The sequence below is a fragment of the Eschrichtius robustus genome, chromosome 20, assembly GCF_028021215.1.
Source record: "Eschrichtius robustus isolate mEscRob2 chromosome 20, mEscRob2.pri, whole genome shotgun sequence".
In the NCBI taxonomy this organism is placed as follows: domain Eukaryota; kingdom Metazoa; phylum Chordata; class Mammalia; order Artiodactyla; family Eschrichtiidae; genus Eschrichtius; species Eschrichtius robustus.
Genome location: NC_090843.1, coordinates 11,424,325 through 11,441,373, shown reverse-complemented (window position 1 = coordinate 11,441,373; position 17,049 = coordinate 11,424,325). Strand labels below are relative to the sequence as shown.

General features: G+C 47.3%; 1 protein-coding gene across 2 annotated transcripts in view; it reads right to left on the bottom strand.

Annotated features, from left to right (window-relative positions):
• RPTOR (regulatory associated protein of MTOR complex 1) overlaps nt 1-17,049 on the bottom strand; it is a 353,634-nt gene that overhangs the window by 198,359 nt on the left and 138,226 nt on the right. For both annotated transcript variants that reach the window (XM_068529624.1, XM_068529625.1), the window contains exon 4: nt 228-386. In XM_068529624.1, the coding sequence (XP_068385725.1) occupies nt 228-386 (159 nt within the window). The remainder of the gene's footprint in view (nt 1-227; nt 387-17,049) is intronic.

Here is a 17,049-nt window from a genome sequence, read left to right as displayed (position 1 = left end):
CGGCCAAATAAATAAATAAATAAAGAATCCCCAAACTTCCACCAGATAACTGGCCCAAGTCCCTATTCGATCTTCCTGCATTTGGGTTTGTGGAAACGGATTAGCCATCAATGGTTCCATAGAAGCTACAGGGGAATAGGACCTGTGGCCAACCACCAAAACTTACAGATTTTCTTGTAAAAAGAGAAACGAATTCAGTTCACAGGGACCTTTTATGGCACGCCCACCTTGTTGAAGACCCAAATCTCGCCGTTCACAGTGGGCCTGGGCACCCCATGCCCATTGTAGTGGAAGAGGACCCGCTCCTCCTTGGCATTTCGACGTAAAGATGTGCAAAGCTTCTTCACTTCATCCACAGTTGGATCGAGGCTCTGCTTGTACCGCGCCTGTTGCAGGAGAAAAAATTAAGAAACTTAACATGGATTCATGGGAATACCTAGAATTAAAACTCCATCCTGGGGCTTCCCTGGTGGCACAGTGGTTAGGAATCCGCCTGCCAATGCAGGGGACACAGGTTCGAGCCCTGGTCCGGGAAGATCCCACATGCTGTGGAGCAACTAAGCCCGTGTGCCACAACTGCTGAGCCTGCGCTCTAGAGCCCACGAGCCACAACTACTGAGCCCACGTGCCACACCTACTGAAGCCCACGTGCCTAGAGCCCGTGCTCCACACCAAGAGGAGCCACCGCAATGAGAAGCCCGCGCACCGCAACGAAGAGTAGCCCCTGCTCGCCGCAACTAGAGAAAGCCTGTGCACAGCAACGAAGACCCAACGCAGCCAAAAATAAATAAATAAATAAATTTATTAAAAAAAAAAAAACAACAACTCCATCCTTTACCCCACGTCTGCATTTAATGGACCCTGCACAAGTGACCTCAAATTTCTCCATCTATAAACTGGGATGATGACTACTTCACAGGGTGGTTGTAAACATTCATTTACTCAACAAATATTTACTGAGAACTACTGTGAAGATCCAATGAGATTAATAAGTAATGCCTGCCACATGGTAACACTAGTAAAAGGTAGCATCCCTGTGATATCAAAAGTATTTCTTGGAAGCATTGAATCTGTTTGGAAAAACTGACTGGAACATGGAAGAGAATTTGCTTAAACACAGGAAGCTATAATATATACGGTAGCAAGGGAGAACAGTTTCAAAAAGACAACAAAGTTAAGGAAGCAAACTGCCCTTCTCTTGCTTAGTCATATTCGCTCTGCTTACCCCCTCCCACTACTCCTGCCTGGACCCTTGCTGATGAACATAAAGGATTCACTGAATTAGCAGGACCTAAAGTAAACACACAGAAATCAACAGCCTTTATGTATATATACAAACCATAGATGGTTAAAATCCTAAGGAACCCCCACTTCTAAAGCAACAAAGAAGACTGAACTTAACAAGAAATACACAAAACCCTGACAAGGAAATTTTGTAAAACTCTCCTGGAAAACAGAAGAAGCCTTGAACAAATGGGAGATGCTCCCTGCCTGGGTAGGATGCACCCACATTCTTAAGACATCAGTTCTCCCCAGGTTAAGAGTCCATACTTTCCCAATAAATATAACAACAAGCTATTTCGCGGAGCTTGACAAGCTGCTACTGAAGTTCGCATGGAAAATAAATATGCCAGAACAGCCAGGAAAACACTGAAAGGAGAGCTATGAGGGGTCCTGCCCCCCAACACTCCAACCTCCTCTGGGCCTCTCTAAGTAAAAGGTGAGGGTCGGGGCCCAGAGAGACCAGCAGGCCAGGGAGCTACTACAGAGTCCAGAATTAGGTCCACACACGTTTCCTGGCTTTTTGGAGAACAGTGTTCACACAGTCATAATGCTATGAACACTGATTTTATTTCATTAGAAACTGTGCAGACTTCAAGATAACCTGAGTGTGGTGAGGACCCTGAAGCTGGGTGAGGGGTACACGTGGTCATCAGAAGAGTCTCTCCACTTTATATTCATTTCCTTTTGTTTGGTTTCAAAGAAGCTCCACTGGTAAATTCCCAATAAAAAAGAACTGAAAGTGTAAATCTATAACCATACTAGATGGTCACGTGGAAGTGATGTGTATAAAAGCACTAAAGCCACACCAGGAAGTCAATAAAAACACCCCAAGTTGATAAATCAATAAAAAGCAGCATACACATATTGTTCTAAAATATGGGCATATCTACCCAAAAAACACAGCTAAAAGGGTTTACCTCTAGGTAGGGATTATGTTCTGACTTTCAAAAAATAATGTGTATGTTTGTTACTCTGATAAAGTTCTAAAACTTTATTTAAAATGTTAAATTTAAAACAAAAAACAAAAAAAACAACCCAGTGCCATGATATCACTTGAAGAAAACAGTGGTGAGAACAAGGAACATGAACAGCGAGGAAACTGTGTTTGAAGCATCATGGCTCCCGCTGTGGGCCTGCCACCTGGCGCAGAGCTTAGCACACAGTGACGGGTGCTGCTCAGGAAGCATCCACTGTCGCTGTCGTTGTTTCAAAAGAAGAGCAGGGAGGTGGAGGGAGCAGAGAAGGAAAGCAGACACAGAGGCCTGAGGATGACCTGTGGCCTACGTTTAAGAGAGGCGTCCTGACCTTTCAGAGGAAAATGAAGAGCTACACGGGAGGAAACCACAGGAAAGTGTGGCTCACCTCGCAGAGCATTAGTTCCTCCATGTTTGAGATATGACATTTGGTTTCATCTAATTAAATACGTGCTAATAATGCAATTTCTGACAGTAGAAAATCCTAGTGAAATACTGCATCGTGTGTTCTGAGAGCGTTGGGGGCACAAACACAGAAGCTTCAGGATGATGAAACTCAGAACAAAGTTCTTCCAGATTCCCCCAATTTTTTCCAACTGTAAGCAAACTAATACAAGGATAGCAACCCTATTCCACTGCAGGACAATTTTAGGACCCTGCCCTGAGGTGGCAGGTTAGGGTCCAGCAAAGTGGTCTCTCCCTGTGTTTCTTCCATAAGGTCCAGAATGCTATTTGTAAAATAAAACCGTGTCACAAAGGAGACTAGAGAAAGTCAACACATAATGCGATGTTTTCAAGTTCATTCTCATCGAGGCAATGTGCATTAATCTGACACTGACAGAGGGGCTGGGCATTACCCACGCTACCAGAGCAGGGCTGGCCCCAGGAGAGACGCTGGCCCCAGCATCCAAACCAAAGCATTTCCACAAAGGTGTGAAAAAACCAACTTAAATCAAACCGTTCCATTAGAAGAAATGAGGGAAGGGGCCTCCTTCCCGTGCATTCAGAGGGCACCCCGGGAGAGCCGTGCGGGGATGTGCCCTTTCTTCCCCACCACAGTGACGACCAGGAGCAGTGAGGGTGGTGGGGAACCTCTAGAAAGTGCAGGGTCTGTGCCTGGTGAGGTAAGGGCAGGAGGCAATGGTGAGGGGAACCACCCCTCTCGCACCCACCTCTCCTGCCATGCGGTTACGAAAGCACTGACAGATCTTCAATAACTTTCAAATCACGGCTGGTTTTATCAGACAACATGAAGAAAACAGCAAATAAATCTTCAGTGCATATGTGTTTATTCCCCTGCCCATACTTACTTCCAGAAATTTCCCGCCAGCAGTAAGCGTAACAGTGATCACTGTTGGTAAGCAGCACAGCCCGCTTTGCATGCCCCCTTTGTCACCACTCACAACTCCACCGAATAAGAGTGGCCGCGGTGTGGGAGCCCGATGCCCCTGCAGCTGCCTTCACGAGCTGGTCCTGCAGGAGCCTCCTGCAGCCTCCCGTGCAGGGTGGAGAGTGGACTGCCTCGGTTCCATGGCCCGGCTCGGCCGAGGCCAAGGGGCACCAGAGTCACACACAGGCACCCTCCCATCCCTCCTCTGGGAGGCCTGTGCCCACCATGCCGCCTGGAGCTGGCGGAGGCCCCCTCCTTTCACACGAAAGCCACGTCACCCAAAGGACCCATTTTCAGAGTCAGAGGACCTCTCAAGTCACAAGTTACAGGGACATGGGAGAAAAGACCATGCAGAACTGCCAGAGAGCAGGGCAGCGAGGAGGGAGACGACCAAAGGCCGCAAGCGGAACCCTAGGGATTGGAGAGGCCCTCATTTCGTGACCTGCCCCACGGAGTGGAGTTCTTGCTCCTGGGGCTAAGAAACCTGGCATACAGTTGTGAAGAAGTCGCTCAAAGACAAAGCACCCCAAAATATGAACAAGCCGCACCGCACAGCATCTCCCAGGCCGGCAGGGCTCACTGGGTGCCAACGCGCTGCGAGGCGCTTCTCCAGCGAGGCGACAGTACTTCCTGCTCTGTCTGGGCCCCACATTGCACTGCTGCCGCCCAGCTTCCCTCAGGCCCGCCCCTCTGCACTGCTATCCAGCTAGGATTTGTGAAGTCTCGGCTCCGCTGAAAGACCATTCGCTGTCCCCCCAGGTTAGTCCTAAACAGGAGTGTTGTTCTCCCAAACCACACACAAGGTCAAGGGGCTGACGTTACTCGGAGACGTCAATAAAGTTAGGGACTCGTTATTTCTGACCTTGGCTCTATCAAGGTCTTCTCCTGTGGGGTGCAAAAAATGATTTAGCCTCATTTTCTTACCTACCGCACAGAAAGGACACATTAATGGACCAGCATGAAAGGCACTACAGATATTAATAATAAGCCTCCTGGGGTTTTATGGGAATTAATTAATATTTTTAAGGGCTTTGAAATGAGAAGCACTAAATTAAATGTCACCACACCATGTTAAGGTTTTGTTTCAAAACTAGAATGCCCGGGATAATGGCTTTGTGGCTGGAGGGACTGCCGTGGCACAGGAAGCATCTCACCATTTGGGAGACCTGTGACAAGTGTAGCAGGGTGTACTGAATGACAACGCAAGTCTCTAAAATACTGCCTCTTGTGCTGGGCATTGCTACTGTAAGTCCAAATCTCAAGATGTAATAAGATACAAGCATGGAAGTTTCGGGGGATGAGCGAGAGGAAGAAAATAGAAGAATGAACAACGGGAGGAAGGGGCAAAGGAAGACTGGCCCTGGGCTTAATGAAGGGGAATGGGGCTCCAGGTTTCATTTCTTTCCAGGATGGTCTCCAGCTGACTCTATATGCTAATAAGGCCTAAGCAGTGCTGTTGCAGACTCTGCCTTCCTTGTGGATGTGGCCCCTCCTCGTGCACATTCCAGAGGCTAGAAGGTGTGGGGGCAGGAGGGGCTCTGCTCCATGTGGCCCAGTTGGCAGCGGTGGCCCTTCTCGGTCTGGTGAAGCCACACAGAACGCTACTGTTGTGCTGCAGGAGAGTAATGGCAGCGCCTGGGGGAGGAGCTGGGGTCTCTGCTTGGTGGGTCTTCTCATGACAGAATCCCATAACGAGGAAACCCGTGCTGCAGCAGCGGCACTGCCTGTGCTTCTTTGGGGTTTCTAGTAAAGATTACTGCACATTACTCGACTAGGAATGTGAGTATGAATAATGCTATTTCCATCCTTCCATCCTTCTACGGCAATGAGCAACACCTCAAGTTCAGATCCAAGAAACAGAAATGCCTGAGAGATTTTCTCAGAACTGTCCAGGAGGAATAAACATAATGTTAGACTTTGGGCCAATTCTGCCTTTGGTCTGGGGTCTTGCAAACATTTCACCCCATCCTTCTCCTTCCCAAGTAGGAAGCAAGGGCTTCCAGGGAACTTCTGGGTAGGAGGAGGAAGGTCAGGTCTGCTCAAAGGACACCTGTCTTAGGTGGTGGTCCCATGTAAGAAAGCTCCAGGCCCCTGGCAGTTCAGGAGCTTTACGCCACCATCCCTCACAAAACACGTATTGTTGCTATAGCCCTTCGCATCCCCACTGTCACTACCTAGGCCAAGCTGCTGCCATCACCACCACCAACACCATCGTCGTCATCATCACCATCACCACTACCGTCATCATTTTCATCACCACCAAGACCAATACCATCACTACCATCACCATCATCACCTCGCCCCCTCCCTTCCTCTCATCTTCCCTCTGTCCTCCCCTCTCCCCCTCTTTCTCCTCCTCCTTCTCCACCCCTCTCTCCTCCTCTCCCCTCCCCTTTGTCCGCCCCTCTCCTCCTCCCTCAGACTGCTCTGACTGCTGTCTCTCACCTCTTCCCTGGTCCATCCTCCTCCATCAATCCTCAGATGTGGCCATGACTCAGTTTCCCTTCTTTTCTCACACTACATGCGCCTCCTGGATGGCACCTCTGAACAAATCCATGGCCGAATTCCTCATCATGCTCCACACATGCCCACCCTCTGGGCTCCCTACCATAATCACTGGCATCAGCCTATACTGAGTCACCCAGACCACACTCCCCAGGCATGTCCTTTGTGCTGCTCTCCTTCTCGCCTCCCCTTCATCGAGAACTTGTTCAGTGGACCTAACATGTGGCTGTACCACCTCTGCCTTCATCAGGGGTCAAACATGCCCCAACTATCCCCAGGCCTCCAGACCATCATCTCCAAGTCTCTCCATTCGGTCACAGACTTCCCTCTCAAACACACAGCAATCAGGCCACCTGCCCTCTAAAAACGAGTCCTCAGTGGGGGTGTCTGCTGCTTCCAAGACAGCATCACCATGCCTGAGCACAGCACGGCCACCTCGGCTGCTCCACCCTCACAGCCCTCCACTCAGCCACCGTGTCATTTCCAGGGGTCCTGAGCAAGCTGTGCCCTTTCACACAGACCTCAGAGCTACTCTGTTGTTAGGAAGGACACAGGATGAAGTGTTGTGCAGCACAAACACGCTGTCCAGTCCATTTGCAAGTTTTATTTTCTGTTTAAATGTTTTCACTAGGGACTTCCCTGGTGGCACAGTGGTTAAGAATCCGCCTGTCAATGCAGGGGACATGGGTTCGAGCCCTGGTCCGGGAAGATCTCACATGCCACAGAGCAACTAAGCCCGTGCACCACAACTACTGAGCCTATACTCTAGAGCCCGCGAGCCACAACTACTGAGCCCGCGTGCCACAACTACTGAAGCCCGCACGCCTAGAGCCTGTGCTCCGCAACAAGAGAAGCCACCACAATGAGAAGCCCGCTCACCGCAACGAAGAGTAGCCCCCACTCGCCACAACTAGAGAAAGCCCGAGCGCAGCAACAAAGACCCAACGCAGCCAATAGATAAATTAATTAATTAAAAAAAAATGTTTTCACTATTTCATAGTAAGATGCTATCTTGTATAATTTTTTCCCAGTGTTATCATTGTAAGGCTGTTCCCCTTCCACAAATCTCTTAATTAAAAAACAAACAAAAAACAACTACTGCTTATAAGTTGAAATGGAACACTTGAGTCCTTGAAGTATAAACAGGAGGTAGGAGCCTCCTATAAACAGGTGTCCAGTCTATAAACCTGCCCAAGAATCTACTCGGCCCAAAAGAAACTCACAGACACTGTGCTGGCTCTCAGCGTCACACCTATAGAAACAGTTGCAGTTTTCATCTAAAATATAACCAGATCCTTCCCAAACTCATCACCGAAATTTGGATCTTGAACAAATCAAAACCATCTCACCAAAAAAGAAGGGAGCCCAGAGCCCTTCTGCAGAGCGGAAGCAGGGCCCACACCCCACCCCAGTTGCCCGGCCTGCAGGCCTCGCCTTGGCTTTCATGGTCTGCATTTGCACCTGTGCAGCCTGAGTCTGGTCACTCAGCACAGGTAGAACCGAGTTTACTTGTTTTTCAGAAATAAAGGGGGTGACCCTTAGAAGAAGTCTAGAAACACAGAATTCTCTGATCACTTTCCAATTGGTTCCAACCTTTTCATATTATTCTGGAATTTTAGGGCACATACAGAGATAGAATGCGTAAGCCATCATACTGACCTCTTAGGAGGACCTTGGCTCTGAGAGTGGCCGACGGATAAGGGCCATTCCACCTGCCTGGGTCATCACTACAGTTAAGAGGCTCACAACATGCGGTCTGCAGAGAGATCTGATCTGACTTAGATTCATGTTTGCTTCAACAATCCAGGGCCCCCCTTTGACCATTAAGTAGTCATTTATTTTCTGTCTTCTAAGAATCCCTCCTCTTGACTCACAGTCTTCAAGGCTCCAGCACAGACTATTCTAGCGATCTGCTCCACCCACTTCACAGTGCTAGCTGGGCAGCAGACACAAACATTTTCAGGTATCCCACCGCCCACGCCCCCGCCAAGATGTGCCAAGTGCAGTGGTGTCTCAAAGGAGGCTGTGACTGGGTGAAGAAGTGACTGAGCCGCCTCACTGCGGCCCACGCTGAAAGCAAGTTGCAGTCCATTTCCGGGGCTGACAGTAATGCCGCTGGCCATCAAGGCTGTATCACACCTCCAGGGAGAGACAGGCTGCAAGCAAACCAAGTTTCAGTAAAGCCCCCCCAGGAAGTTCAGGAGTCCTCCTGGCCACCTCCCCTCTACTCCCTCCGTATCCATGACAGCTCTGTGGTGGCTTCATTCCCCTTGGGTGCAGTCTCCGTTGTGCCTCTGTCTCTCCCCCGTCGACGCTGGAGGTGAGCCGCACAGGAGTCAGATGTGCCCACTGGTGAGTCCCTCCCCTCTACAAGAACTGGGGTCCCCAAGATGGAGGGCTTGGGTTCAGCCCCAGAACAGTGATTTACCAGCCATTCAACCTGGGAAAGCTCACGAACCAAACCCAACCTCCATTTCCTCCTTTGTAAAACAACTAAAATACTACTGCCCCTGACTACTCCGCAGGCTCTGGGGACCACGTGAGAAAGTATGTGTCATTAAACTGAAGGGAGGACGAGGATGGAGACTGGCACCCAACACTGCACTTCTGATGTGCCAGCCACCTGACCTTCACAACCACCATGCAAAGTAGGCGTTGTCATTGTCCCTGTCTTACAGATAGGGAGTGGAGGCACAGAGAGGTGCAGTAACTACCACAAGGTCACACAGCTGGTGTGTGGCAGGGCCCATTTCGAAGCCAGGCAGCCTGAGGACATCCATGGAGACCCGGAGACTAATGGTGAGCTTTCTTGTGTTGTTGCAAACTGGGGACAAGCAGGGAGTAGAAAGACAGAAGGACCATCTCTGACCATCCTCACGTGCTGGCATCCCTTCTTGCTTCAATATGACCTCTGGGCTCTGACACCACACTAACAGAAAGCCCTTCCTCTCAAGAGGGGCTGATACCCTGAGCACCTGCCTTGACTGAGCAGCAAAGCTGAGAACTGCTTAGGAGACTTAGAATAGCCTAAGTCACTCACTGCTACTGATTTTTCCAAACAATTTCACATCAACACGGAAAAAACCCACTCCCTCCTTACATTAATGTTGGACTACCTCCAAGCAAGATCAATAATTTCTAGTGACCTGGAACACTCAATATTTATTAACCTGCCTGGTGAGCAGAGAAGGAGAACACTCAAAATGTAATAAGCTGTATGCAGGAGACAGAGGGAGTGGGAGAGGGGAGACTGGACCCCAGTCACTAGGACCAGAGCATTAAGTGGACGCAGGAATATGGGCATTCCAGACCTGCAATCGTGCTCTGAGCCACTGCCACAGCTGCAGAGAACTTCTGGAAACAGCTCATATGTTATCTTCAACAGTAACAAAATGAACAAGGGAATAAATAAATACCTGGCAGTGTGAGGAGGAAATAGGTATTGTTAAATGGTTGCCAAACCAGGCAAGCACAAGCAGTCTGCTGGGGTGTGCCCACCACCGCAAACCAAGCTGGAATTCATTCAAAGAAACAGCCACCAAATTGACTCATGGGAAGATGTCCCTGCCTTATACCTCCTACCACCAGAGTTCACTCTGAGTCAAGCCCCAAATAGGGCTGTGCCAGGGCCCAGGAGCCAACAGGAGGGTCGAACTGTCAGAGTCTATCTCCAACTGGTCTATGGCTACAAACTCAAATCTTCAATTGCCATAGAGGCATTCTTGCTAATCCAATGTACTTACTTTTCAAAGAAATTTCTTATTTCTTATTAGATTTCTTTTAATGTTCAAGACGATCCTCTCTGTAGGGGTTAGTCTGATTTCGGCATGCAGCCTCAGAAATCTGGGGGTGATAGGACGGGATGTGCTGCTGGCTCCGAGGCAGCTCCGGAGGACCCTGGTGACCTCTGAGCAGGGCCCCAGCCTCCACACTCAACGTTGAAGGAGTCCACCTTCCAGGTTCGGGCTCATCTGCTCCACGGGATGTTTTCTAGACTACTAGCTTGGATAATTTCATTGCCCCGTGGCAAAATGCCTTGGTTCCTTTCCGCTTACCCAACAGTACAACCTGACTTCCACCCTGTGTGGAAAGAGAGCGGCTGTGCCTGTAGTGCCCAGGTCACGGCACAACAGGAGCTCTCAGGGCCAGCAAAGCGTGTAAGAAATGGTGAACGCTAGCACTGAAGGGCTACCATACAAGGTCAAAGTAACTCCTGGTGTTTTCAACACATATCTTCCCAATAAGAACAGTTTTACATGAAATTTGTAACATCACTGCCTCTCTTTCCTTTATGTATTATTCAATAACAATTCTTCTTTCCTTCCTCCCCTAATTTGCAAAAGAGGCAGGAGAGAACTAGAACAGCTGGTTTAGTATTCAAAGTCCAAAAATAGAAGCTATAGCTTCTAGATGGGGTCTGAATCCACTTCTGAAATAAAGGGCTCATATGGTCTCTGCAGACATGCTAAGAATCTCCCCTCAGTGGACGTGAGAAATGCTGTTCTCATCAGGGAGCAATTCTGTCCCCCAGGGCACATTTGGTCTGGAGATAGGCTTGGTTGGCACAATGGGGGGCGGGAGGGGTAGTTCTACTGGCATCTGATAGGTAAATGCCAGGGAAGCTGCTAAACATCCTACAACTATTCTCACAGCGTGTAGGGACATTATCGCCACAAAGGTAAATTATCTGGCCCAAAATGTCAATAGTGCTGCATTTAAGAAAGCCTGCTTTGCAGGAAAATAATGAAGCTTTGATTCTAATGAAGACACATTGATTCTAACCTAATAAAGTGAAAAAAAGCAAGGTGGAGAAAAATGTGTATAATATACTACCATTTATCCAAGAAAGAGAGCAACAAATGTATGTGTGTATAAATATATGTATATTTATATATGCATATACTGTTCGAATGTTTAAATGGTTACCTTCTTCTGGAAGAAGCCCACTCATTATTTTGCAATCAGGTAAATAAAAGAAAATAAGTATTCATATTGGCTTTCCTATATGAACTATATCTCAAGATACCCAAATAACAGATGAGAGGAAGTTTCTCTTTATAGAGATATACCAGTTAACAGACAAAGAGGAATAACAGAATTATAGCACAACCTTTTTACAACCTCTAATGGATGGATCCAGGTACTGATCATCAATGGCTGCTAACTTCACAGAGAGAAGACAACCAATCATTATACACATCCTAAAGGAAGCACACATTACCACCTATGGAATGTTGTGCCCCCAAACACTCCCTCCAATTGGAGGAATCTGGTCAAGCCTGGGGGGTGAGGGAAGGATTAGCAAAATCCAGACCTCAAGGAATTCTATAAGGCACATGACCTGGTTTCTCCAACCAAAAAATTGCAGTAAGAAACAGAAGAAACAGAGAGATGGATGATTGGAACAGGATGGGGGTGGGGACTGACTTTTAGATTAATCCTATGGATTAATAGGGTAGATCAATCAATCACAATGTATTTACCTTATTTATGTCCTGATTCAAATAAACAAACTGTGTGTGTGTGTGTATGTGTAGTTTTTTAAAGTCATAATTACCTTTGAGATACACTGAAATATTTACAGATGAAATTATATGATGTCTGGGATTTGCTTCAAAATAAGGCAAGGGAGTGGGTGGGAGAGGGGAGTGGGTGGTGGCATAGATCAAAGAGGACTGGGAAAAAGTTGATTACTGAAGACAGATGATTGGGAGATGTGGAAATTTTCCACAACAAAAAGTTTTAAAATTAACAAATGAATAAGCCACAGAAACAAAGAGACAAACAGCATTTTAAAATGTTTCTACCATATGACCCAGCAATCCCACTACTGGGCATATACCCTGAGAAAACCGTAATTCAAAAAGAGTCATGTACCAAAATGTTCATTGCAGCTCTATTTACAATAGCCAGGACATAGAAGCAACCTAAGTGTCCATCATCGGATGAATGGATAAAGAAGATGTGGCAAATATATACAATGGAATATTACTCAGCCACAAAAAGAAACGAAATTGATTCGTTTCGTATTTGTAGTGAGGTGGATGGAGTTAGCGTCTGTCATACAGAGTGAAGTAAGTCAGAAAGAGAAAAACAAATACAGTATGCTAACACATATATATGGAATCTAAGGAAAAAAAAAAAAAAAGGTCATGAAGAACCTAGTGGCAAGATGGGAATAAAGACACAGACCTACTAGAGAATGGACTTGAGGATATGGGGAGGGGGAAGGGTAAGCTGTGACAAAGTGAGAGAGTGGCATGGACAAATATACACTACCAAACGTAAAGTGGATAGCTAGTGGGAAGCAACTGCATAGCACAGGGAGATCAGCTCTGTGCTTTGTGACCACCTAGAGGGGTGGGATAGGGAGGGTGGGAGGGAGGGAGATGCAAGAGGGAAGAGATATGGGAACATATGTATATGTATAACTGATTCACTTTGTTATACAGCAGAAACTAACACACCATTGTAAATGTTTTCATGATTAAAATGGAACTCCCCTAGAATTGTTTTGACACATAACTTAATGTCAGAATTGGCTATTTTTGATTAAAATTTGCTTACATGAAGCATTTTGGCCAGACATTTAAAGAAGGTATCCAGATAGGTGAAAAACTTAAATGTGTTTTTAGCACAGGTAAGATATACATACCAATAATCTGAAAGATTAACACATCTGGAAAAAAAAAAAGTTTCATAAACGTAACACAGATATTGTATGTCTCAGAAACTCCTCTCATGTTTTCTACATAATAAGAAAGTATAATAATGGTGTAAGATATAGTCAGCTTACTCTGAACTAGGAAATCCATCTCCGATTAAGTGTTGATTTTTCACTGAGGGTCACATTCCCCAGCTGACCCACGAACGCAGTTTTGTGTAGCCAATGCCTCTAACGGGGTTGACAAAGCACTCCGGACACGTCATCTCCTCTGCCTGCATTAGAAAAGCACTCAGAGTCCTGCACAGAAGGCTAGACTCAGGGAGGAGGCCTGTGCCCCATCCTGCTCATTAGAGGCCGGCACGGCCTGGGGAACACAGGACAATGGGGGCACAGGGACCGCTGCCCCCGCCAGGCAGTCTGTGGTTTCTGTGAGTAAATAAGTGAGTGACCATCGTGCAAGCTGAGGCCTTGCTGTGGTGTCTCTAGGAGCAGCACTGCCGTGGGGTTCATCTGCTCGCTGGCCTCTGCTGTTTGGGAGCGAGAGGAGTATTGACTGGCCTGGGAAGGTAATCCTACTCACTTTAAAGGGTGAAATAAAAACCACAAAATGTGAGATAATCAGATAAATGTTTATAAAGACTCAAAGTAACATTTTTAGGCAAAGTCTTGTCCAGAATCAGAAATGCCACTTGCTAGTACTTCTCTTGCAATCCCTCAGAACTGCAGTGGCTAGCTGCTGTTTTGCTTAACAGGCCACGACGGGGGCAGCTCCACGCCAAGAGGGGGCTCTGTATGCATCAGGCAGCCAACTCACCCGCCAGGGCTCAGGGCTGGGGAGCAGAGACTGGGCTTCAGCATCACTTGCCCAGTCAGGCTGCAGCCCTGAGCTGGCAAAAGACCACATTCTTGCCACTGCCCTAGAGACACATCTAGTCTCAGGAACAGGAACAAAGAAACTAATAAAAAACTAATAAAAAAGGATGGGCAGGGAGTTACCCCTTACTCTCTCCAGCAGAGCACACCTTGTACCACCAGAGAGGCTGCTGGGGAGGAAGAAATATTTCTCTACCCTTCTAGGTCCTTCTGGCTGGTCTCAGAATTAAATTGACATGAGACATTAACAGGAGAAACTCAAACAAAAGTTTAATAGCACATATATACACGGGAGAGACCCAGGAAAACTGGGTAACTCACCAAAATAGCTGAAGCTCTCAGCTTAAAGCCCTCACCTCACTTTACCATCTTCAGCTAAAGATAAGAGAGGATGTTGGTTTAGTGGTCAGAACTTCAAAGGGGAGGAAGGCAATTCACATGGAGATGGAAAAGTAAATGTTCGTAAACAAATGTTTGCTGGGCCCTGGGGAGACAATGGACACAGAGAGAAATTTTAACAGACAGACTTTGATGGGTTCCTGGTTCACACTATAGCTATCTATGGGGGTGGCTCCCTTCCTCTAACAGGTCCTCTATCTCCATTCTTTAAGTTCAGGGGAAGGTCTAAGTTTCTTCCTGAGTCTTTTGGGCATCGGTTGTTTTCAGTTTAAAATAATCCGCCTGCCAAAGAGACATTTGGGGGTAGCAAATTTTGTTCCCACACAAGGCTGAATGTTTCTGGGCATCAAGCCCGACCAGGGAGACCTGAGGGCAAGCCAGCTGGAAGGCATCTGGAACAGTGTTCTCACAAAGAGAATGGTTGTTCCTCCTTCTTTCTCCCTTTGAACACAATTACATGGATGTGATGTTTGGAGCTGCAACAGCCATCTTGTGATCATGAGAGCAGAGTCGAGAAAACAGAGAATCTTCCAGAATCCTGACGATACTAAACCATATACATAACGAGTTCTGGAACCATTTACCTTCAGACTTCACAATAAACTTTTATTTGTTGAACCAGAGAAAAAGTACGTATAAAGGCTGAGAGGATGAACTCTGGGGACAGAGAGAAGCCCAGCTCATACTAGCTTTGTGATCTTGGCAGATTATTTAACTTCTCCATGCCTCCACTTCTTCATCTGTAAAATGGAAGGGCGGGGGGTGGGGGAAAGAGGGAGCTCACAGTTTTTGTGAAGATTAAATGAGTTAATACATAAAAGTTCTTAGAATAGTGCCTGGCACACACCACCTACTATGTGAATGGTTACTAATATTACTTGTAAACAGGAGCATCCGAACTAATCAATTTCCTCCTCCCAGCCCGACACAGGGTCCTCACCCCTGAGTCCTCCTTTTATGCTCTGCCCCCTAAACCCCCCATTCCTAAAGTATTCTGACTATTTTTCTGCAGATGTCTCTGAAACACAGGCAACCAGTCCTGATTCCCTTCCTGTCATTCCCAGCGCCCCCATCCCTGCCTGCTCCGGCACACTCCACGTGAGCTGTCTTCTCCAAATTGGTGCCTCCTCCTGACTCCCTATTCCTTTGCATTTCTCCCAACACTGAACATACTGACTCACACCTACTGCACAGCCACTTAATATGAAACATACGTAAGTGAACGAATATATGTCAATAAAATCCTACAATTTTCCATAAAATTAAAACTTTCAAATATGTAATGGTTACAACCAATAGACTAATGAAGAATGAAAACATAGTAAATCTGACCTAGACTCCCTGTCTGTTCAATTTAACCGGTATTTACCGAGCCCGAAGCTTGAAGCTCTGGGCACTGGGCTGCAGGGTAGTGAAACAAACGCCATAGAATGGGAAGCCTCAGGAAGTAATGTGAAGTCAGCCACAGCCTGTGAGATGGAGGCCACCAGGCATTCACAGGGTAACAGCTGCAACAGATGCTGGGGGCACCGAAGACGGTGCAAACACACCATTTCTGAGGTTCAGAATTTATTGCTAACCTCCCTTCGTTTCACATTTTTAAACTTAAACATTACACTGTGAAGCTATCACTTCATTCCAGTGAAGGAATACTCCAGAACAGGAAGCAGTCAGAAATAATCAACATAAACCATGCAGACTCTTTTCATTTCCCTTTTTCTAAACCAATGACAATTCTGTGGCTTGCTGTGGCACTCGTTTTACACAATTCTTCACAGGTGCAAAAAAGAACAACATCCAATTTGAGACACACAGATGAGCATCCACCAAGTGGAGTAAGTGCTGGCACAGGGGGCCGGGGCCGGGGGTGTCCGGCCTGTGGTTGCCCCTCGCCTGTGGTGGCCCCTCAGCTGCGGAAACAGAGCTGCCCCCATGGAAACACGTCACGAGCTGCCCACAGGGATGCATTTAGTTATGGAAGACCTGGATAAACAGGCTGCACTCCTTGTTACTGACTTGAAAAAACAAGAGCTGGCCTTCAGCTCTAACTAGAACTGATAGATTCAATAAGCTACATGATTTTCACCCTCACAGCCTCCACTTTAAAGGCTCCCATTAAAATAAATCACACGCAAGATTTAAAATAAGTTACATTTAAGGGTCCAAAGCAGCATGGCTCAGAATCCCCCGGCTAGGCTGGGGAGCTCACCACCTATCCTCGTATACATCTAATTCCTTCTATTCAGCCAAGTGCCTGAGACATGAGGCCTCATTAACAGAGAATCATTCTTTCCAACCTTCCCAGGAGGAAGACTTTCCAGGAGACTGACTCACTGCAGAGAAATCTGAATTATGCAAATGGTTCAGGAAGGAAGACCTAGGAGTAGTGTCCCTTTTCTCTTCGTTTTGTGAAGCATAAACATGGCCACAATTACAAGAGGGGAGAGCCACATGGGATGAGGAGGAATGAGTCTGTTACCTAAACTGCAAACTGGGAACCGCTCCCAGACAACTGTGTCTGCTCCCAGGGCTGCTGTGGAGAGGATGTGAGTTTGTGCTGTGAGAGCTGCACCTGGGGTCGGGACACAAGCTCTCAGTGACACTACTAAGCCATGGACCCCCCCTCCCCCGCCCACCCACACACCCAGTTCTTCATCTCAGAGACACAGAATCTCAGAAATAAGCAGCGCTGGATGGCTCGGGTGGCTGGACAGAGCTGGGAGGTTTGACTCCTTCTATGAAAGTGTCCTGCCGACATCCACCCTCTCTGGGCACAGGACGACCCCACCCTCCTCAAAGGCCACCATCACACTGCCAACTGGAACATCCTTCCACATGAGGACAATGTGCTCCTCATGGGGGATCTCTGCTCTGCTCTCCAGGATGACTGTGATTTATCTTATCCTCACTGCTAGAAGGGATTCAGCAGTCAGAGGCAGCTGGGAATTTATGGGGTG